The sequence below is a fragment of the Dermacentor andersoni genome, chromosome 1 (assembly GCF_023375885.2).
Source record: "Dermacentor andersoni chromosome 1, qqDerAnde1_hic_scaffold, whole genome shotgun sequence".
Taxonomy (NCBI): Eukaryota; Metazoa; Arthropoda; class Arachnida; order Ixodida; family Ixodidae; genus Dermacentor; species Dermacentor andersoni.
Genome location: NC_092814.1, coordinates 72,706,079 through 72,730,844, shown reverse-complemented (window position 1 = coordinate 72,730,844; position 24,766 = coordinate 72,706,079). Strand labels below are relative to the sequence as shown.

The 24,766-nt window shown below is 42.9% G+C and overlaps 1 protein-coding gene across 3 annotated transcripts in view; it reads right to left on the bottom strand.

Moving 5' to 3' along the window:
- Positions 1–24,766, bottom strand: part of LOC126544995 (uncharacterized) — a 46,914-nt gene that overhangs the window by 12,048 nt on the left and 10,100 nt on the right. Inside the window, exons 4-8 of one of the 3 annotated variants that reach the window (XM_050192582.3) lie at positions 18,587–18,685; positions 15,247–15,543; positions 13,100–13,304; positions 7,955–8,044; positions 22–57 (exon numbers count right to left, since the gene is read on the bottom strand). In XM_050192582.3, the coding sequence (XP_050048539.1) occupies positions 22–57; positions 7,955–8,044; positions 13,100–13,304; positions 15,247–15,543; positions 18,587–18,685 (727 nt within the window). Of the gene's footprint in view, positions 1–21; positions 58–1,750; positions 1,868–7,954; positions 8,045–13,099; positions 13,305–15,246; positions 15,544–18,586; positions 18,686–24,766 lie in introns of those variants that run through there. The other 2 variants (XM_055061613.2, XM_055061614.2) reach the window with 2 other exon arrangements.

The window sequence follows — 24,766 nt, the reverse complement described above, 5'->3', positions numbered from 1 at the left end:
GCATAAATGAGATCGGCTTACCATTTTCCAAGAAACCATCGTCAGCAAGGTTCATATCTGGAAAATAAAAATGAGAAAACCACCACAGGTGTGATCTCTACCATTTCAACATAAACTTAAAAAGTAAATCCTACAGATTACTTGGCAGACTTGTGTCCTGTGTCTTATTGAGACTATAGGCCTATTGTGCATCCCATGCAGTGCTGTGAGAGCACTGCCCAACAGCACTCTCCATGTTGTGTTTGTTTTTGCATAGTACAAAAACAGAATATCTGCTAATGAATGCATGCAACTACAGCATATTTGTCTGCCTGAGCTGTTCTGCAATGTGAATTTTAGATAATTCAGGCACGAGGTTTTATAGCATGCTATTGCACTGCACATCACAAAGGAACGAAAGCCTTGCGACAAGTGCGCACATGAGGCACAGAAAAAGTTCCAGTGGTAGCTTTACTGTGCTATGGTGCATTCAAAGTTTTGTTTTTTTGCCATTTAACTGCTTATACCAATACATAATGTGATGGCACCAAGTTTTTATCTACACTTCCCTCACTGCATGATGTAATTGGCTGTGGGTAGGAGAGGCAATTTTGTTTTGCTTGTCATCTTGGCAGTCAATTTACTCGGGACTTTTCACGCCCCTTGCATGGTACATACATCATTACAAGCCAGCTAGCCAGCAGGTTACGCTATTTGTAGGAGTTGTAGGTTGTAGGGAGGAACTTGGGGGGGACAGGACTAGGCGAGCACAATTTATTCACAGATATTTACATTCAAACGGGGGATACATTCAAATGGGGGATACATTCGACAGTCTAGCGCGACTCCCAAATGGTGCACACAAGACGAAGCATACAGCATACGAGCACGTAGCTCCAAACACACCAGCACACTGCTCACGAGCACGGTCACAGAGCACACTCTAGCAGCCGACAACAGCTGCTTATATACACTCTGTCCTCCCTAGATCCCTAGGTGAGGGAAAACAGCAGTTCACCGCCAATTCGTAGCGTCCAACATCATCGAAGTTGACCCGCCTTCTTGGAGGAGAAGGGCTCACACACACACGTACGCACTTTGGCTTCCCGGAACCCGAGTTGAGCGAGTTCTCGCTGACACGTGTCTTGCCCCGAGCAGATGCCTCTTAATCCCCGAGCGGACCTCGCACAGTGGCCGCCGCCGGTTCTCCATTGTCTTGTGTCTTGAAAGGTGTGTGGGACGGTGCCCCCAAATACATTCCCTCGGGAACTCCCTCACTCCCGAAAGACTGGGTCGGTGGTGGCGAGTTCACTAACAAAGTCTGGTTCGTCGACCTCGTCTTGGCATTCCGGCAACGAAGAGTTGCTGACTCGGCACATTGTCCTCCTCACACAGTCGGTCACCGTTCAGCTGGAGAATGACGGTGGCTTCCCAGAAAGTGCCAATCCTGCTGCTGCAGCTGGCTGAGAAACTTTGCATGTCGGTACCTCAGCAGGCCATTCCCAACATATTGTGCCTTTGTGCCCAGGAGCAGTTGCGGATAATAAGATTCTAGAAACTTGCTGGGCGCCCACTTTCATTCATGGGTAACTGTGGAAGCATTTTTGAAGTACACACTCAACTTGCCCTTGTCTCTCCTAGGTCCCAGACTCGTACACCAATATCTGGAAATTGCAGATCTGGCTATGACTCATGCTTCGTCAGAAGAGAGACAAAATGCTTTATTGTACTGAGTGGTTCAGTTCCACAACCTTTTTTTCTGCAATCAGACGCAAGCTGGCACAGTGGCCACATGTACACGCAGCTCCTGTTATTGCATGGTGGTTTCCTCCACAGTTCTGTGGTTTTCTTCGTCATTTGAAAAGAAATCATGGGCTAGAGAACTTTTCTTGATGCATGAAAAAAAAAAAAGGGTAATTTGGCTTTTATGCCGTCAATGGGGAATATTTGGGGTTCAGCCATGAACATGGTTTCATCGACAGCGGCATGCATGCAAATGCGGATATTGTCCTGTGGCCTTCACAAATAAGTTGGCTGCAGCACGAGTAGAACTTATGTTTGCTTACCCCCCCCCCCCCTTTTTTTTTCTTGAAAACTAATCAGGAATTGTGATGCCTGTCATTGCCCTTCTTAATTCTAGTCAATGGGAAGAATTTTTCCTATATAATTTTTAAAAGAATTGTACAGGTGGGTCTGCTGATGATGTGAAGCAGTTTCCAAGGCAGTCAATGTTTCAGTATGTGGCAAACTGTTTATTCTACCAACTGAGCATTCTTGACTATGGTAGTAGTCCTACTACCTGGCTAAAGGAAGGCTAAAGGAAAGCGATTTAAGAGCTTTCCGTGATATCATGTGGTGGATATTCAACTTGTAACCGTATTTAGTACAAGCGGAGCTCATGAGAAAGCACTGACAGGAGTGCGGGAATCTCTATGTGATGCACTATTTCCCATAAGCAGCTCACTCTGGATGTCAGGGTATTAGTAAGCACATAAAGGAAACGTAGTTCAAATTTGCAGCTGCAGTAATTTAGTGCTTCCTTACACTGTTTTGTGCGCACAGAAGTGCATGCTTGTGCTTGCAAAGGTTATACACAGGTGCCCTGTATAGGCACTCTGCAAATGCTGTTCAAAGCTGGTCTGCATCATTTCTTAGCAATAACTTTGCAATCCACTTTTACAGGAATGCTCAACAGTATGAATGGCGAAAGTTTCACTGTTCAAACTGTTGAACACTTCTGCTAGAGTGGAGGGCAAAGTTATAACTAATAAATTTTGCTACTGGTTTAGTCAATGCCCATGTGTGAGAAAGGTACATGTATTGAGACAAAAATACTTTCAACCACAGACTAGCAGAATGAAGCATTGTTCCCATTCAATATAGCTTCACCTTTACTATAGCCAGACTTTGCATGTCCCCGTACTCTGCAAGGGTTGGGCGGTGGTAAAGGCGGTTGAATGGCAACGATACATTACTTCTTTGTGGCTAGGTGTTGGGTGTAGGGGCACTGTGACGACAGGAACGTTTTCTGAGTGAATCTTGGAAAGCCACTGTGCTTCCCTTCTTTCCAGATTGTGGAGTAACATGAGGAAGAAAAAGTGTAGACAGGAATTTTTCCTTGGAAAACAGCCCTGTACGGTAACCAACTTAAATTTTAGCAAATAGATTTTCTTCGGTATGCGGCACTGTGAAAAGTCAACTGTGACGAAGACTAAACTTTTTTCAACCATCGACAAAAAAAAATCATGCAACTGCAGCAAGCGAGCACTCTCGAACGCTTTCGAATCATGTGGTGAGGGGTGATGTGCATGGCAGAGTACTATGTTGGGCGAGTTGGTGCAAACCTAACCTGATGTACTGTGGTGCAAAGAAAGAAACTATAGAAAGGAGGAGGTGGAAAAAGCGCCAAATGGTCAATAAAAATAACAGTCTTTCTTATTATTACAAAGAGTGCTGTGCTCCAAGCCCTTCTCCGTACCCACTAGCTGCGGAGGCCAATAATGAAATTACCCCCAAAATTTTGTGTAAAACTAAGAGAAGGTATGTTAAATACTGACACATGAAAAGTGATCATTGTAATTGCAATGCTGTTTGCATATTTCCCGTGTTATAAGTTGTCTTTTTAGTACTAAAGCACAATAGCTGTTGTATGGAATACTAATCTAGAAATAAACGAGAAGAAAGGGGGTTAATCGAGAGGCCAGATTTTTATTAGTCATATCATAAGAAGCCAACACTGACACCAAGGACAACATAGGAGAAATTACTTGTGCTTAATAAATGAAATAAAGAAACGATAAATTAATGGAAATGAAAGTGGATGAAAAAACTTGTCGCAGGTGGGGAACGCTCCCACAACCTTCACATTTCGCGTGCGATGCTTCACCAATTGAGCTACCGTGGTGGCGTTTCCCCGGCCACTTTATTGGGTATTTATGCTTCCTTGTAAAACCCTGGGAGTGTTAGCCAACGCCACCACGCACAGACTTTGGCGGCGGACGTGGAACATCCTTTCTGCCGCAGACGTCACGAGAATGCGATCTTTTTGGGTGAAGGGAATCGGTCAATAAACGCACACATGCTACCTGAAGGTGTCAATGTTGCCGAATGTTGTTTTTTCACCCACTTTCCTTTCGATTAATTTATCGTTTCTGTATTTCATTTATTAAGCACAAGTAATTTCCCCTATGTTGTGCTTGGTGTCAGTGTTTGTTGGCTTCTTATGATATAATCTAGAAATAGTAAGGCTGAGGCAGTTTCATCATGAAGTGTACGCACTTGTTATACGTATGAGCATACAGCACAAAAAATCGCCACATAAAGATGAAGACCTCGGTCCAGAAAGAAAGGGACCACCTCACATAACGTTTCAGATTAATGGCGAAGCGACCTGTGGAATTGCGTTCGATGTGCACTGTTATGCAAGAAAATGCGACTGCCAAAACATGATAGCAAATCAAGGTTCTTCGCTGCTTGAGGCTTGTTTTCCCCAATCTACTTGCGATTCCTTTTTTTTTAATTCACCGACTTTCCATCAAGAGAAGTCCCTAACGTGTCTATCATATTTGCTTCGAAAGCCTGCTTGCATTACTTCCCTCCAGGCTCCAGGCCATAAGCCAAACATGAATGAGAACCACGGCATGTGTCGGCATGTGTTCGCTGCTTGCCCTATCCTGCACAAAGCCGGTTGAACATATGAATCACGATAGGATCAGCAGCACACAGTGAGTGAGTGAGCCGTTATTTCCCCAACTGCAGCGAAAAGTGTGGATGGCTATGTGACCTGTAGCTTTCCCAGCATGCACAACAAACCAAGTGTCACATGTTTCGATGCCAAGTGCAAATGCACATTACCACTGAGTCTTGAAACACACGATTTCCAGTACGTGGTCTTCTCGTTCGAAAGATCTATCGCATTTACTTGCCTAATACTCATACTAGCAAAATGCTCACACCCCCACGATGGCCATTTTTTTTTATTCAAGTGACCGCCATACCCTAAAAAATTACTGCAGAGAGTGCTGTCATGCTTGTTGCGACTGATGATGATTGTGTATGGCAGCTGAGCCAAGTTTACCGCCATTTCTTTTTCCAAAGCTTTTCCGCCATTGCATGTGCAGCAACGCGCATGCGTTCGACAGTCTTCGATGTCAGCAGCAAAAACGGGGGAAAAAAGAGGAAAATACGGACTGTGCGAACAAGGCAGACAACATGTGCACAATTACACTAAGTAGGCTGATGACATTTAGAAAAGGTTACTTTTAGCAAATAATCTGTTTCTGCAGTTCATGCTTCTGTAGAGCCTGTGCTTTTATTCCAAAGGCCAGTGCGAGCTCTTGACATTGGACACCTGCGTCATGGGGAGGTAGACACACTGTCTTTCACGAAAGCAATGACAAGGGCTGTCGGCAAAACTTGGAAAACATCTGAGGGCTGTGCAAGTGCTTGCCATGATCATTCTGATCATAACGCTGGCACGATGAATGCTAGTAGCGGTGAGCATGTGAAAGCGAAGTACGCATGTGATAAAGTGCTACTACTCATTTACCATTTCACTGTAGTGTGGCTCTGAAACTCGAATGACGTGAACTCCAATACCATGCGCGCAAGGCTGCGTGCGCTCTCCAGTGCGTGCGCATCGGAGGAGGCGGTGGTGTCCCTGTCGTCACCTCATTCAAACTGGAGAGGTACCATCTCAAGCAGGAGCATACTAATATCCAGGCACACCCTTACAATGAAGACGACACAAGCAGACCATATTTCGTCTTTATTTTACTTAATCGTTCGGTCATTATTAGTTCTTTTTTATTGTATCCTCTCTGATATCTTGTCTTTTTGTCCTTTTACCAACCCTCCACCGCCGTTGCTGACCGCTCTTTAGGCATCAGCCGACTGAACTAGACAGTTACTGCAGTCAACAGTAATTTCCTTCCCTTCTTGTTTCTTTGCCTATCTATTTACATGAATAAACACCATTACTGCAGGCACAAAGGTATATACACCATTTCAAGCCTAACTATGAAGCATTGCCATTCAAACTTTTGTTTAGCAGGTTCGTACTTTCCAGAGTGCTAAAAAAGTAAACACAAGAAAAGAAAAACAGAAAAACCTAGCTGACTGTCAACAATACTCAAGCTTCTGATACTCAAGCTTCTGTCCCTTCTAGTCTCCGTCTGTCTCATTATTGAAGGTGTATTGAGGTAGTGAGCATTGCATTATTATTGCATTATTGCATTACTGCATTATTATTATTGCATTATTATTGCGTTATTATCGCATTATTGAGGTAGTGAGCATTGCAGTCTGCAGGCCATCTACCAAGATGGTTTTTCAAGAACCAGTGGCCTGCAGTCAGAGACAGCAACGTCAAAAGCGGCAGTGACGAACCAGTGGCCCTAAATCTTTTAGATAGACAATGGTTCAGCCGAGCCATTGCTGAAAGTATCAGCAGTGCAAAGGCCAGCACGTGCAGCAACAAAACGACAATGGTACCAGGCACCAGTTGTTCTGAAAAGAAGGCGAGGGGAAGCATTTTTCTCAACTACAGCAGATCACCAGTTGCAACGGAACAGACCGGAGCATGCTGTGAGGGTGAAGAGCAGTTTTCCTTTTTGTAAACGTGACTGAGTGGCGTCGCCTGGTGGAAGAATCTGAACTGCACGCAAGATGGTGGCCTTGATACCTTCACCTTAATGACAATGTTTCACCAGGGAAGGTCACCCTGTGTCACTTTACATGAGTTCCTGTGCCAATTTATTTCCTCATTTAAAGGATAAACTTATGCTTGTTTCTATCATTGCAGGCATGGTCTTTCCATTGGCACTACAATCTCATGGCACGTTACGAACCTTTGTCAGTCTCTCTAAAACCAAAGAAAGCCGAAAATGTTTTGTCAGTACTTAATGCTTAAAGGGACACTAAAGACAAATAGTAAGTCAAGCTAATGTGATTCATTAGTCCTCGAAAATCTCTAAGGCCTCAATATTATCGTGAACAGGGCCTTAATAATCAAGTTGAGGTAAATGCAGGACATGATCAGAGACTCCCCTGGGACATTCAAGCACTTGTCCGATGACGAAAACACTCCTCAGTTAAATTCTGTCACTCGTACTTAATCATACGTTGCACAAAACATCCTTGTATTGTATTATAAGACAAAATAAAATGCTACTTGTCCAGTTCTATTTCACTTTTAGAAAAAAGAACTCACTGAAATAACCCTGACAACGATGTGGGCGGTTGAAAGGTTTCGTTTTCGCTCGACTTCATGCCGCCCATACTTTCACATTTTAATAGTTAACGCATAGTGCTGCGCTGATTTTGCTGGCTCGCGAAACTCGCACAAACTGCAAGTAGCAGAGAATTCAACTTCCATGTGATGTTGCGGGATGCCCGAACAGTCTACGCCACTTGACCAAAAAGCAGCTGCAGTGGCGAATCCACCACTGTCTTGGCTTGGTACCACCGTCTGTCGAGCACCGTTTTACTCACCGACGGCAACAAAGGGTGGTGATGACACATGCAACGTCATCACTACCCCGGTTGGGTGGCGGGAGATCTGAATTGCGAAAAAGGTATTCAGACCCTTCAGATGCAATTTTGTTGTAAACTAAGTCTATTCTTGGCACGAAACAAGCATTGCGAGGTTTCTGAAATGGTGTTTAAACGGTCCATGTCGACTTAGTATTTGCCTTCAGTGTCCCTTTAATCCTGCACACCTGATGAAGTGAAGCCTTCAAAATCTATTAGAAAAATACTCATATACGCAAATAGCAAATATTTAATTTCAAGTACCCTTTGCACACCCCTGCTCAGAAGCAGTTCTTTAGCAGGAAACCACTGTTTATAAAAAAGTGGGCGAGGGGATGGAGAAAACCCTGTATGCCTGGCAACAACACAAAATGGAGAGGCACTTCGAACTAGTCGCTTAAATAAAATGAAAATGCAAGATGATGGCAAGGGATGGGAAACGCACCTTTCAAGTCAAAGAGCTCTTCTGATGCCAAGTCCTTCTGCGTGTCATTTTTTTCTGTAGCTGCTGTAACTCCTTCTGCATTTCCTGTAACTAGAATTACATATTTTTATGATGTGAAAGCAAATGAAAACCAACATAATTCAAGCTGGAGGGAAATATGCACAAAGCAAAGTGTTGACTACTAAAGCAGCTCCACAGTGTCGATTTATAACTCTCATTCACTTCGATGTATATAATGTCACAACTTACGGGGGGAGATGGCTTTCAAAAGCAACTTCCTTACTTCTTCATGCATATTTATTAAAATTGGCAGAGGTAATGGTAATGTTCCTGTGATGTTATCATAGAAATTTCAAAGTTATATCTCAGCAATTTCTTTATTAACCCTTTGAGGGTCAACTATGTAAATATACGGCGCCGTAAACAAGTCCAAAAATGGTCAATGCCGTATATCTATGGCGCCATCTGTACGTTTAAAAAGCACACCAACTTCCTAACTTTTTCTTTTCTGTCATGTGCTGCCACTATTTGGGAATACAGGGAATTTTTTTCGCACGCCTCCTCTCTCGGTTTTCCTTGCATGGTTTGCTTTAGCGCTAGTTCGCTCCCGCGCGTCTATATAGTACCGCTCGTGCATTGGTGCGTGCACGGGCAGGTAGCAGTTTGGGTTTTGTTTTCACTGGCGGTTTCAGCTTCTTGCGCTTTCAAAACTGATGACTATCTTGTTACTAATCGCTCAAAGGGTGACCGCCTGTCTCTCGCTCGTTTAGTGCTCACAGGGGTGCGCATAGGAAGGACGCCGCCGTGCGTGCGTTTCCGTAGCTTTTTTTTTTTTTGACACTTGCCATAACTAATTGCCTCTGGTTGGCGATAAGATGAAGATTAGCGGAAGTCTGTCACATGTTCTGCTTTTTTGATGGGCACACAACCACAGTTTTCTTGAGTGCGTGCACCTACGCAGTTCTATTACGCTATGGATGTACATATTAGTGCAAGAGCAAGAACATTTGAGTTTTGCGAAATATTCTCGTGTGCGCATTTTCAAAGCCTTGAACTATGTGCATAAGAATGCACCAAATTTTTATTTCTGATAAGTTTATTTCCTTTTTTATTGTTGTTATTCGTGAATGAAGAGTGCATATATACCAACTCAAAATATGTTATTCTCACTTTACGGTCACCCTAGAAAAATTACGGCAAATTTTTTTTTTCGAAATAAGTCCCTAAGTTGAATTGGAATCTGCAATAAATAAAATTTACCCTGGGCGGTCACATATGGCGAAAAAAATCTACCCTCAAAGGGTTAATACTAAATTTTTTCTCCTTTTGGGCTTGTCCCAAGCCTGAACAACTTAAAAAATGTGATAGAAGACTTGTTCATAGTACTGTGCCTTCCAAAATGAATGGTTGAGGGCGTGACATTCTTAGATTTTTTTAATTACACCATGATCTTTTTTCAGTTCGCATTTTTTATGAGGTGACTGTACAACAGGCCAGGCCATTCATTTTAAACAGTGCCAAAAAAAAAAAAAAAAAGACACGGACAAGGAAGAGCACAGGACCAGTATTGGTCCAGTGCTCTTCCTTGTCTGTGCATATTTTGGTGCTGTTTAAAATGAATGATCTGTACCAACTAGCTCGCACCCAAACGCTTCCAAGTACAACAGGCATCCAGAATGTGAACTATTTGAATCCTTAATTCAGAAATAGTTGTACTGGCAAAGCAAGAATGTTGTGCCCCGAACTCTATTTCAAACACTATAGTAAAAAAAAAATAAACGAAATTGAAACAGACCTAGTAGTGGCAAAGAAATCAGCGGGACACGCTGAACGAAAGGCGAGAGAAACAAGTTTGAGAAAATGGCTTTCAAAGTTGTGTTTCAGATTGCAAGTTATCAAAAGGCACCAGGGCTGTAGTCATTGATGTCCTATCGAATGCAGGGCTTATGGAGTGTTTTGCCTTTAGTCTGAAGGACTTTGCTTGCCTTATTCCCCCCCGAAAAATCCTTCTCCACTGCTCTGTGGAGAGCATGTTGGCCAAGATGCAGACCAAATGTTGCACAATATCCCACAAAAGCACAGCGGGTCCCAGAATTGTATTTGCATACTGCCTTGTTGATGGCTGTCTGGGAGTGGCACAGGGAGGCTTACCCTTTATCATCACTCACATAAAGTCTCTATCACAATCAATGCCACATTTTTGTCTTATTGTAGCAATGACCAGATGGCTGAACGAAGGCTTTTAGCAGCATTTTGAATTTTGCTTCCTAGATAACAGTTCAGGAACTAGCTGCACATTAGGAAGGCACTGGTACATGGGCAGCAATGCAGCTGAAACATTCATGCTTTGCAAGCCAGTACTTATGGGGAGGTTTACCCCATGTCTTTGCAGCCTGATGTTTGCACCAACTACTATTTTGAGAACATTGTATTGTAAAAACGTTTTCTCCTTTGAAAATTGTGAGGATAGTTAAATCTGACATTCTTGGCACCTTCACATCATCAAAAAAGCGAGAAAGCCCCGACCTGCACTGTAGCTAAGAAACCGTGACCAAAATAAATAAATAAATAAACTACAAGTCACTTTAGTAGGTATTTGAATGTAAAAGCATGATGACTTCTCCAAGTTATCCCTTTAAATTAAACCTCTAATCCACTTTGCTCTAATTTGTACTAACCATAATCCACCTGAGTTCAATTTATTACCCCTGTCAAGCGGGCAAGTTAAGTGCACTTAGGGAGAGTGTCACTCGGTTTAAGCGCACTATGCCAAACCTAAACCTGGCAAGTAAAGCGTCACTTGCAGAAGAGTGCACTCTGGTCAGAGTGAGTTCACGAAACGCACTTTGCTGACCGAGTGCGTAGCCTCACTGCCAGCAGCTTAAATGGTACAAAATGTAATGCATATAAAAAGGACACATTAGTTCATTATAGTCATTGAACAACTTTTAACAAAATATTCAGAAGAGAACTTGCTCATATTCTGTTCTAGCAGGATCAAATGCCACATTGTTGCATGCCACCATGTTGTTATGGATTGGCTAGGCATTAGTCTTGGCTAGCATTGACTTACAACACTCCTATAATAAATATTTTTTGTTTTTGTAGAGAAAATATAGACTTAGGTTGTTTTTATTTATAATACACTGCAAAACAATCACTTTTTTGAAGATTTGTTCTTTTTACTCTACAACGTCAAAAAACAAGCTCTTCGTCTGTCGGCATTTTTGTTTACTGCAAGTGCACTCTGTTTTCTTGTTTAGCAGTGCGTAGCCTTAAATGTCACTCAAGGTCCCGAAGTGTACATGCACTGAACTTGCCCGCTTGACAAGGGTATAATTCACCTTAATCCACGCTGATGATGATCTTTCCTGCCACTCGTTGCGGACAACACCGGCTTTTCTGGCTCACGGGACATACGATACAATGCTTTCTCAATAATAAAATAAAAGTCCGACTTAGGTGCGCAATATGCTTGGTCGCAGGGAGGTGCCAATTTGCAAAATGCTTAGCTGTGGGGTTGAGGAGTTTGTGCGAGGTGTGTTTGATCACCGAATCCAAAGGCTGATTTGCAAAATGCTTAACTGTGGGCCTGAGGAGTCTGCACACGATGTGCTCAATCGCAGGATCAGTGGGGCCGCTGTGCCAAAAGTGTAACCGCGGGTCTGAGGAGTCTGCACAGGATGTGCTCAATCGCAGAGTCCAATGCGCCGATGTACGAAATGCCTAGCCACAGGTATAAAGAGTACGCGCCCGATGTGCATAGTTGCAGCACCGATGCTCGAAAGCCTTAACCACGGGTCCGAGGATTGCTTGAGTGATGTGCTTGGAAGTAAACTTTGCAGTGCAGTCCCAAGCACAGATGCTTGGAAAGCTTATCCCTGTGTCCGAGGATTCCGCTCGCTATGTGCTTGGCTAAGTGCCCCTTAATTTTGTCGTCAAAATTCGCTCTTTTTTATTTCCCATGCATGTAATGATCGCACCCCAAACTTGCCGCAGCGATATGTCGTACGCCAAGTCTAGCTATTAATAATCGCGCTATCTGTCGAATGCTATGCGAACGACTCTTCAAGACAAACCAAGCGGTCTGCACGCACCAACCATTCTCAAGCAGATGCCCCATTTCATTCCTTTCATCACTTTCCGCACTTCCATGACAACAACAACAACAACAACAAAAAAAAAAGGCTACAACCAAACTTGCCTTTATTATGTAGGCTTTATGATGGCTGGGGTCAACAACAACAAAAAAGGAGCCTTTCGATTCTTCTCCTCTGCACTCGTGGGCCACAACAAATCGCGAGCAGCAACGATAGCAGGCACGTTTACACTGATATGTTAGAAGTGTACCCTATTCATACACCGACGCTTGTAACACGGCTAAGATATTCACCCACCCTTAGCAGAAACGTGCCGTATTAGGAAAGTAGTGAAGACAAATGCCGCAATTTCCGCAGCATGCCCGCCATGTGTTCCTATGTCACTGGCAGCTAAGCACGCCCATCTGTTTCTGTCCCCTCAAAGTAGACATGGCTATGTTATTGCTGCAAAATTGCCGATATTAACGATATTATTCATTACTAATACGGAAGAAACTGTTTCAATGCACGTAATGTACTCACGAGAAGAATAAAAATCGAGTTTGGCACATTCGGCTTGCTCCGCCGGGCGCCATCTTTTTTTGGTTCCCGCACTACATACAGGGGCAGCCGTCTATCTGTTGACCTGTTGTCATCCCGCAGCAAATGTGAGATGAAAAAAAAAATCTTCTTTTATTTTTTGTGGGAAATTTAACCAGCGTAATGATCGCACCCCTGAATTTGCGTCAATTTATTTGACAAAAAAGTGTGATCATTATGCAAGTAAATACAGTATATAGACACACGGGAGCGAACTAGCGCTAAAACAAACCATGCAACGAAAACTGAGAGAGGGAGGCATGAAAAAAATTCCCTGTATTCCCATATAGTGGCAGCACATGACAGAAAAGAAAAAGTTAGGAAATTAGTGCGCTCTTTAAATGTACGGACGGCATCGTAAATATACGGCATCAACCAATTTTGGATTTGTTCGCGATGCCGTATATTTACGTCACTGACCCTCAAAGGGTTAAGGGTTGGATTCTGATGCAGACTGCAAACTTACTCGGTGAAAGGCGTGCTCGGTCTGATGCCTCAGTCACCTTGCCTACAGAGGCAGCCGCTGCCCTCTGGCTCCGTGTCACCAATGGGCTTGACTGTGGACTGGCACATAGCACACTCTTGCGAGGTGAACTACGAGGAGAGTTGCGAGTTGTCATGCGAGTCACTGGTGCCTCCACAACAGATTCCTTCACTTTCTTGGCTGCACCCTGCAGACATGTATCAAGAAATGTTGTAAGGCAAAACAACAGTGGTCTTCACCCCCAACTCACAGAGAAAAAAGCATGTACAAACAGTAAAACGTCTGTACAAATAGTAAAGGCCACATTCATACGTACCACAACAACCAATACTCCAAATCATAACTTAGGCGGAAACTACAAATTTTTTACACACACACACACACACACACACACACACACACACACACACACACACACACACACACACACACAAAAAAAAAGCACCCATGGCATATTTACATATTTCGGTACAATTATCAACGACACCATTAAGAGCAAAGTTTAGGGTCTGCTGACCAAGTGCAGTAATGGATGTTTGTTGAACACTCATAATATAATGAATTCATAATGTGGATCATTCATGATACTTGCTTAGGAGCAAGGATCGACGGCAAATACCTCAGCAACTTTATGTTTGCCGATGACGTACTTCTATTCAGCAACACTGCAGCTGAGTTACAACAAATGATTGAGGACCTTAACAGAGAGAGTGTAAGAGTGGGATTGGAAGATTAATATGCAGAAGACAAAGATAATGATGAATAGTCGGGCAAGGGAACAAGAGTTCAGGACCGCCAGTCAGCCTCTAGAGTCTGTAAAGGAGTATGCTTACCTAGGTCAAGTAATCACAGGGAATCATGATCATGAGAAGGAAATTCATAGAAGAATAAAAATGAGTTGGATTGCATATGGCAGTCATTGTCAGCTCGTGACTGGAAGCTTACCATTATCATTGAAAAGGAAGGTGTACAATCAGTGCATTTTACCAGTGCTGACATATGAGGCAGAGACTGGGAGACTGACAAAGAAGCTTGAGAACAAGTTAAGGAGCGTGCAAAGAGCGATGGAACGAAGGATTCTAGGCATAACTTTAAAAGACAGAAAGAGAGCGGTTTGGATCAGACAGCAAATGGGTATAAACGATATTCTAACTGACATTAAGAGGAAAAAAAGAAATGGAGCTGGGCAGGTCATGTAATGCACAGGTTAGATAACCGTTGGACCATTAGGGTTACAGAATGGGTGCCAAGAGAAGGGAAGCGCAGTCGAGGACGGCAGAAGACTAGGTGGGGCGATGAAATTAGGAAATCCGTGGGCACTAGTTGGAATCGGTTGGTGCAGGACAGGGGTAATTGGAGATCGCAGGGAGAGGCCTTTGTATTGCAGTGTACATAAATTGGGCTGATGATGATGATGATGATGTAAGAAAACTCTGCCGATCTGTCGTAGAGGCTGCTGTGAACATGCGAGCTAAATATTCCTGCACTGCATGTAGCAGGGAATTGTAAGTTCCCTGCTGCATGCAGTGCACCCCACCACGGGGTGCCGTGACGAGCCCTTTTGCCGTTGTGACACTTCACTTTTGGCAGGGGCTCTGCCCCTCTTGGCTGCTCCACTGTGCAGCTTCCATTGTGCTAGCGGAGATGAAAAGAGAGAGAAAGCCGGATATTGGTCCAACTGAACTGCTCCACTTATAATTGAAGGATGCAGAACATTTTTGAAGCATAAGATTCACAAGACGGCGTCCTTTACAGTGAGGCCATTCTACGATTAGTTAAAAAGGTGTTCAAGGGCCCCTTTAAGAGTATATGTGACAGGAGCACCAACACAATGGCTGTCAATGACCCACAAAAATGCAGGTTGTTGGCCTAGTGTGACCAAATTACGATCAAATGCAAAGCAGTTAGCCGTAGCGACTTGAATTGTGATTTCCTCGTTTGGACTCAACTTTGTCGGTGACACCCCTTGCCCTCATTTAACTCCATGAAGGCAAGGAAAGATGAGTGCGAGGACACCCTTGTGAGGGCATGCCCTCATCAAGGGGCCCCTGTTAGGTCTTAACACAGTCACAAAAGCTTTATAAGTAAAAATCAAGCAGCAACTGACAAAGCAAACACTGACAACTTACATTTGGGGCTTTGCTGTCACTCAGCTTTCGCTTGATTGGTGTCTGCTGTTGGCGAGATTTGCGACGAGTCATTGGCATCGTATTTGAAGGGTTTTCATCATCTGCAGAATCCCGCTCCGAAGAGGCAGCTTCAGCCTGCTCTGACTCAGCTGAGACCACTTCCTCGCCTTGGATATCTTCGGTCTCCATAGGGACTGCTTTTTCTGTCTCTTGCTTTAAAGCAGTTGTAACTGGAGCAGAAGCTTCAGCAGGGGCCTCAGCCAAATCAGGAGCTTTTTCTTCATGAGGAACCTGCAACTAAGTAGAAACAGCTATGAATCACACCATCCTTTGACCATTATCATGGCCACAGCTATATATTTTTTTTTCTGACTAAATGATAAAAAATAATCATGGGAACATTAAAATTGAACAGTTTCTGTCAACGCTCCCCCAATAATAGACACTTAAGTTCATGAAAGCCTGTTAATGCCATCACATGGAGTCAAAAGTATCTCAGGCCCAAGTAAAACAACTGCACTCACAAGAACACTGTATCGCTGGATGTTGCTTTGCCATGCTAACACGTTTTTGCTCACAAGGTCGTGACTAAACATTACGGTAAAAGCTCGTTAATTCACAACTTGTTATTTCGAAATTTCAGATAATTTGAAGTAGCCACCGCATTCCGTCGAACAATGTATTGAAAGCAATATGTAACACATCCCACTAATTCACCCTGAAATCCGCAACACCATCGATAATTCGAACTCCGCGCCATCGTGGCCGGGGAGAGTGCTAGTGTGCGGGAGTATGTTGGCGATGATCGTTGCTGTGCAGCTTTGCTCTTTCCAACTACAGCTGTCTATTGCAGGTCGGTTCTCTTCCTCTCGGGACCTTCAAGGTAAGAGTTTTAGAATAGGGGCCCCAAATGTTTGGGGCCCCAAAGAAATTGTGTCGAAGCCACTGCGCATGCACGAGGCGCAAACTGTGTTTGGGGTTTGCGTCAGGCACGCTATTTCACTGGTTTAGTGAGTGCACCAAAAGATTTGCGTCAACAAAATGGCGGCACCCATCGAAGTGACGGCTCTAACCTAGAACCAAAGTGGGTTCGATTCGTGGTAACGTGTGAAGTTTGCAAGCTAGGAGAAGTGACTGCAGTTATCGCTTTCTCTCAACTAGCGTGTTTATGAAGGTTGATTCATCAGACGCCACTGATTCAGAATTCGATTGTTGATTTCATGGCTCATAGGCCTAATACGGCGTAGCTTGGATGGTGAAGGCACGTAAAGTTGGTTATTCAAAACTAAGTGCAACTAATTGCTTGCTGCTAATAGAATAACCTTTATATTGTAACTAAATGCAAAAACACAAAAGTCAAAATTACTCTTACCATAAAAGGGTATATTTTATTTAATTGTTTCTAGTGGCGCTGTCAGCGCAAAACGCTATCTGCAAAAGCAAAGCCCTATTCTAAAGCTCTTCACTCCTGTGTACCCCAATGCTAACACCCGCAAAGCTCTTTGGGGCCCCTATTTTAAAACTCTCCAAAAACGTGGACATGGTGCTGTGTGTTCTTTATTTATTTATTTGTTGCAATAGCAATTATATGGACACGCACATTCCTGCTGTAGGCATGGGCATCGGCGTTACCGCCAGGTTCCGTATCAAGTCCAAGGGCAATAACACCATCACCGCGCACCATGCGTATGTGCGAGTGAAAGCATGCGCTGTATGTGCAAGTGAAAGCATGCGAGGGGAGGCAATGATTGCGGCTCAATCTTGCCCACGAGAAAGGGACAAATGCGAAGGGGAAGCGTGCCGTCTTCTCTCGCGCGCAAGGCACCCAATGTTGCAAGGTGCCAGGGGGTGGAGGAGGGGGGCGAGCATTTTCTCTGGCTGCAACTGCGCATGTGGTGGCTGCGCGCGGCTGCATCTTGAGAGCGACCTGCGTTGGGGGCAGAGTCTAGTTGCATTGGCAACTCGTAGCTTTGTGCGTGCTGTATGTTCTCGGCGCTCACTTTGCTCTAAAGCGATAGCCAGCACGAATGTCACTTCGCTTGCTACTGTTGCCGCATTTCCTCATGCCAGCATTTTGATGGCGAGTGTCCGTGGTGTGATGCGTTCGTGTTTGCTGTGCGCGCTGACACCATACTTAGTATTTTAGTTAGCAGGCGAATGTTTACAAGTGGATACAGCCGATAAAAGTTCTAGCCTTACTTGGTATGGCTGCCTGCTAATTTGCTATCGCAATCGATGTTCACTTTTCAGACGAAACTGTCTTTTTTTCTTTTTTTTCATGTTACATCTTGGAGGCTATGCTCTTTACCCGGTGTTCTGCCGAGAAGCGGCACCAGGTAATGTCTATAACAAAGCGGCCGTGTCGTTTATCAGCACTCGCAGTACCAAAAATAGCCTTTGAGATTCGTCGCTATTACTCAAAGGAAAGCATCGCTGGGATACGTGTTTGGATGACACCTATGCGTATAGTGGAACTCAGCAGCATGCAGCCGGTGCATCTACGAAAGTACAACGGAGACCAGCATTGCAGCATAATGCCATGCACTTCGAGAGTGCACTTTAGAGCGCAGTTCTTGTTCCTGCGGCGAGCGTTGGATACGCCGGACAAACTGAAGTTCAAGGTACGGTACGGTGCGTTTCTGCTATTTCTGAAAAATAAAGCCATGCAAATATGTATAGCGGACAACTTACACAGGGCGTGCAGAAGCAGAGCCGCAAGAATTAAAGCGCACCACAGCGTCTAGGCGACACAACGGAAGCGGTCACGATCAAATCAACACTTCTCTGCCTGCTGCAATAGCTTTAAGGCTATGGCATTGCTCGAGGTCGCAAATTTGACCGAGGCAGCTGCATTTTGGCGGAGCGAAATAAAAAACGCTCGCATACCTTGCTTTAAGGACATGTTAAGGGGGGAGGTACCCTCGGACACCAACTTTTTTGTTTATTGAGATATCTTAATGAAGTTTTCAGGATAGACTCATAGCAAAATCATCAGTAGAACTACAAAATTTCATGCAGTTATGTCTACTGGTTCTCAAGTTACAGCAATATGTCACAATAGTGCACATGGTTTTCTCATTCCAGGCCTGGAGAATTTTCAAAAGGTGCTGCAACTGTGAAATTCACTATGATGATTCCCAGATGGATACCTCCTGTACCACCTCAAGTGTGTACACCTGTCATGTCTGTAAATGAATGATCAACTATGTAGTTAAATAAGAAAAAAAAAAGAAAGATACAGAAGCACCAACACTCAAACAATATATAAAGTGCCAACACACAATAAATTGCCAGCAAACTTAAACCTACTGCTACTACTTTCATAAGAAATCAAACTTACTGGTGGTGAACCTTCATCGTCAAGTTCCTTGTCCATAAGCAGAACATTGATGGATCCTTGTTCAGACTTTGCATAAACCCAGTACTGTTTCTCTGCAACCTGCACAAGAGCAAAGCCTTCTTTAGCAATGCATTGTTACAGAGCAACTCCAGTGATAATTAAAGATACTACATATATCTCAACAAAATTCGCATCACATGCTCTACTGGGCACTATGGTCATGCATACCGAACAACATGACTGACAGACGTTCAACAAATGAATGTTACAGAGTGGTGTATGTCCTCCAAAAATGTGCCCTTGAATAGATGATACAATAACTACCTTGTGCTAGTCATTTGTGATGCCAGCATAGAAACAGCAGTGCCATGAGCAACAACGAGAAACTACTGGCATGAAGGTTTTGAAGCAAAGTAACCTTCATTGTGCAATCTCTCTTCTTTTCAGTAGGAATGTGTGAACAGCACTCAAAATTTCAAATACGAATTTAACAGTAATAGCTACTCAATTTGTACTGATTCAAGAATTTACTATTTGAAATTGTCAAATATTTGTTCCTGTATACCACTTAGTTGAGTCTACAGTGACATAAACTGAGAGTGGAAACTGTTCCGCATGATTCTGCTGCAGAGGAGTTGCAGTTTTGTGCAAAGGCATCAGTGGCTAAGGGAATGCATGATGCACATAACTCCTGCTCAATAATTTCAGAGGTGCACAGGAGCACAATAACAGATCTTAACAGAAAGTTGAAGACATAAAATGATAAACAGTGGTGGAACAAGAGACATCTCGCCTTTCACAACTGTTGGTCATTTCAATCATTTCCAGTCATACAATAATGATGCCTCACCTTTGAACAGCTTACACATTTGTAATCTGGACTTAGGCAAACAAATTATATGGCCAATCTCACCATGTATGCATCCCTTTAAACTGATGTGTGGGGCTGCAGTATTACACTTAGCTCATACAATGAACACAACACTCTATATGCACCTGGTGATGCACTGTTCCTTTGCTTTACTGCTGCTATTTGTGCACCAGATACAATCACCTGTCAGTTGTTTCTCACAAGTTGCTCAGTTAACTGCACGTCCATTAGTGAATGAAATTACATAAACCTAAGGTTCAGTGTTTTCAGTTTTTATTTACACCCGACCATTTGTTGTTTTGTGTTCAGTGTACAATTATTTGCATCAAGCTTACAACATTCTTTTTCTTTTTTTAATGAATATCTGGATCACTAATTTTGTTGATGCTGAAATATGCTGTATGACTGCAGATCCCGCTCTTGAACGCTGTAGTTGTACCCAATACACAGAATAACAAAGTTTTTAAGAAGCAGTCCAGCGAAGGCACATCATATGGCAATGGAACTATGCAAGAACAACGAGTGCATTTGATTTTAGAACACAAATAGAATGAGACATTATTTGTAACATTGAGAGGATACCGAGTTCCAACGAATAATACAGAAAACATTACTAGGTAGATACGACCCCACATTAGCATCAGTAAATTTGCCCAGTTCAGTCTGCACGGCAGCTGCAGTGCAACAACTGTAAGGACTCAAGTCAGGGCAGGGCTACTCTGTCCCTGGTGTGAAAAAAAAAAAACAAAAAAAAAAAAGCAGAAATTGCCCTTTTAGAGCTGCTAACTGACAAGAACAAGCAAAAAATGCAGTCTTGATATCATGATGCTTTTGGATGTTCTTGTGTACTATGATAGCTGTGTTTTTAATTTCTTGGAGATTTTCACAAAAGGTAAAGGGTTTATGCGTGCTGAAACCTGCCTGTCTAAGAATCCAAATTTCCCAGCTTTAGGGTTTTTACAAAAGGCCACCTCTTATAGAAGTATTGACACAAAAACTTTGCATCTGACATTTTTTACGTTATCAGATCGGACGGTACGATTGCAGAATTCCTAGAAGGAGTAACAAATCATTAACAATATCAGTATTTCACCTTTTCAGGGTGACCAGCATACATGTACAGTGGTGGAAACAAGTCCCAAATGGTCACGTATGTACATGTATGGCAGCAACCAAACGTATAAAGAAAAATCCTTTTTGGAGTGAAGCAGTGCCTAGCATTGCTCTGCAGGTGCTGCAACCTCCCGTCTAAAGAAGTTTTTCCTTGTGTTGCCGCCCCTCAACCTCAGCCAGGACTGATTTTTCGCTTTAGCCTATGGTGGCTGCCACCATGGTGGTTTAGTATTCCTGCTTTGCTTTGTGTACTGCTGCATGCTCATGACCGCGCTTGTGCACATTATACTGGGCATCCTCACACATGTCATTTCAAGTTATGGGAGTAGGAAAAAGTGAGTTCCATCTTGTTTCTTATCACTCAAAGTGTTATCACAAGATGCTGATCCGTATGGCTCTCCCATAGGTGTGTGATTACTTTGCACGTAGCCTCTTGCAAACCAATAATACTGTAGCGCATGGGTCTCTTGTTTTGAGACACGTGAGACCTGACAGAACCTCATCTAGTAGTCCCACAACTACATAATTACTGTAGGTTTCTCACTTGCTTTGTTTTTCTGATAGGTGCGCACCATTGAATTTGCTTACAAGCGGTCACATGACATACCTTGCTTTCGCTATGGTCGCACGTTTCTGGAGCCGTATTTTCTAACAATTCACTTCATTTACATTCTGATGATCCTTTGTCATTGGTTTGAACGTAGCTCGGAGGCTGCCAACTTTGGCGCGACACAATAAATATGAAAAGTGAAATGGAATGTTACAAAATGTGGGCCCTAGTTGTGCCATACCTATCTAAACATAAAAATGTTTTGTTAATTTTATTACATTTATAAAAGGATATGCCAGTTTATCTATGTAGGTAGGTAGGTCTAAATGGGGTTTAACTGAAAAGGTTGGAAGCAGTGTGCCTCCGGCTACTTTATTTCATTAATATAAAGAAAAAAAATTGGCTTAATAAATTATTGAAAAAAAGTCTTTCCACGCCAACTGTCCCAAGTGTGGCACTCAAATGTCCATTTCTATTAAAAAATATTTTAAAAAATATACATATTTAAGCATTACCTGCACAGTATTTCCCAAAACACCTTGAGCGGAAAATTTTTTTTCTGCCCATGAAGGCCATTTGAATTTCTCAAAATGGTGGAAAACAAGGTGCAAAACAAAAATTTCCTAAAAATCGACTGTTTCACATGTTCTTTCAACCTTTGCATTCTTGCGTTGTCTGAAAATTGTGTTTTCATTATAATACAGTTTCACAAAATACTTTTATGTTTGTGAACCTTTAAAGGGCCCTTCACCAGGTCTGGCCATTTTGAGCTGACAAGTGCAGAGCATACATTGTGCGATAACGATCGTGTCTGCAAGGTATTACATCGCTACACGCCATGGAAAGATCTAATATTTCAAACCGAACGTCGTTTTTCCTTCTCCTTGCGACCGCAGCGCTCCAAGCCGGAAGGCACTCGTGTGCCTGCGCCTACGTACTGGTGTCGGCAGTGTGACATCGCTCATGGTGACACGTGACTTGGAGAATTATTCAAGACAACACGTTATCTGTGCGATCTGTTGCTTGAATTGATGAATTGAGGTTTAGAGAAATAATAAAACCCACAAACGGAATGTCTGCATGTTTTCTGTTTTACTTCGTACCGAAGTAAGAGAGATGTACTTCCACTTCGTCTGCTTGTTCCCACGGTCGTGTGGTCACGTGCGCAGGTACCATAACTATGCCATTTTCTACCGTGTTCCAGCTCATGAACATGCTCTGCGATCCGCTTGTTCTGCCTCAGTATTTGTGTAGCACTTAATTATACCGCTAGTCATGTTTTCTTGCGCACAGCATGCAAAATCGTGCGCTGCGCGAACAAGACAACAGCTCGCGTGCGATGCCGTCAGGAGTGCATAGCGCCGAAAAAAAAAAGCGAGGAGAAAAACAAAGCGAAGGCTGTGACGTATGCGTCACGCGATCCTCAAGGTCCGGTATGAGAGAATGCAGGGAATGAATTTCGCTTGCGGAGGCTAGACGGGGCCAGCGGAGAGAGCGTCTTGCTTGGCAGTGGAGCCCACCTGCTGAAATCATGGGTTCGCGGCACTGAAATATTTCTATCTCGACTATTAACGAGCAGATTTTTACAAATTTTGCGGCAGAACGCTCCCTAGAGGACACGTAACAACTTCCAGCGTATAACAAAAATTTGCTATGGGGCCTGGTGAGGGGCCCTTTAACACCAAAGTAAAAATGCTCAAAGCATAGCGTTTTTGTTAAATTTTTTACAAAAATGGTCACGGAAGAAAACCAGAAATTATTTTCATAGAACTGTCACAAAAACGCACTATCTTCTAAAATATTTCTTCGCCTCTGTGCTGTGCACAGGATCTACAATAAAAGCTTCAATTTGGCTGAGACCGATAACACACTAAGGTGGTCCATGAAAAAATATGCAGGAAAGCAGATATAACAGAAGCATAACAACTTAATAGCCACGGAAATTTTAATGTAAGTAATTTTCGTTTTCACTGAGAACAAAATTTGAATTTGAGTTCCACTACTACAATATTTTGGTTCGTGCTTTGACTTTGTTTCCTAGCATCTTGGCAGCACACAAAAAGCAACTGAACTTGCTGTGTTAAAAAAAAAAAAAAAAAAAAAATGGTGTATTCGCAGCATTTGGTTTTCGCTTTTTGTTTTCTTTGTATATGCGGTGATTATTTTAAGGTATTACGTTCTTTTGAAAAATTACCTGTGGCAGATAGCATAATTCTTGTTTTTGAGCTGGATGACTTAAAGAGGTGGCCATTACTAGCATAAGAAATTGAAATGCTTCTTAAGCTAATTGCCAAAAATTCACTAATTAACTTCTTAATTATTTAGTTACAGCACATATTGCAATTTACAAATCGTAGCCAATGAGCCTGCAATACGTATCCACTTGAAATGAATTTCCAGGATGACACCAGTTTAATATATTATTTCCCGAAATGTAGGATGAAATACATGGGCATTCCAGTTACTCTTGTGCTTCAATGCAGAAAAGAGCATTTTATTTAAAAAAGTAAGCGCAACAACAGTGCATTATTACGGCTAACTTGATGGCACATATCTCGAAACTAATGTTATTCTGGAAATTCATTCCAAGTGGATACACCTTGTGAACTCTGCAAGTTGGCTACAATCGTAAATTGCAATATGTGCTGTAAAGTAATTAAGAAGCGACCCGCCACGGTGGTCTAGCGGCTATGGTGTTGCACTGCTAAGCACAAGGTCACAAGATAGAATCCCAGCCGTGGTGGTCGCATTTCAATGGATGCGAAATGCAAGAACGCCTGTGTCCCATGCATTGGGGGCATGTCAAAATTAATCTAAGTGCCCCACTATGGCATGCCTCATAATCAAATCGTGGTTTTGGCAAGGAAAACCCCAGAATTCATTTATAATTAGGCAGCTAATTAGTGAAATATCATAAGTTAGTTGAATGTGTGTTTTGATTTCTCGTGCGAGTAATGTCCGCCTCTCTGACTAATCCTGCTCAAGGAATAGAATTACGTTATCTTCAATAGCCTATTTTTCAAAATTCGAAAGAGCTTAAAAATGATCACCCCATATATAAACGTGATAACAAACACAGCCAAAGATCTAACAATACCATTGACTTAAGTACCACAATGCCCCCAATAATAAACAGCTGCACTTATTGCTTTCTTCAGGCTTGACATCCCAAAGACTCTGTGCTGCATTTCCCAATAGAAACCTTGTGGAATGCTGCGTATCTGGGTACAAGTAGCTAGAATAGTAGAGACATATCACGAAACTAGTGAAATATGCTCAATAAAGCTGCCTATCAACAATATTCACCGAATATATTTGTCTTCTTTCGCTGGCTTCACAGTGACTGAACATGCATTGTGCAAGTGGTGCTCCCAGTTCGCGCTCATGAAAGAGATTTATGGCCCACTCCACCACTTCACGTGTAGATGGCCACTTATGTACACTTCCAGTAACATGGAAGTGCGCAATGTCGATCTACCTTAACCCTTTATTGATGAGTGTTGCCTACATGCCACATACCAGAAGAAAAAAAAAAATATTCTTGCAGAGTTTCAGTATTGAGTACAAAGTTTGAATTATGGGGTTTTACGTACCAAAACCACTTTCTGATTATGAGGCACGACGTAGTTGAGGACTCCGGAAATTT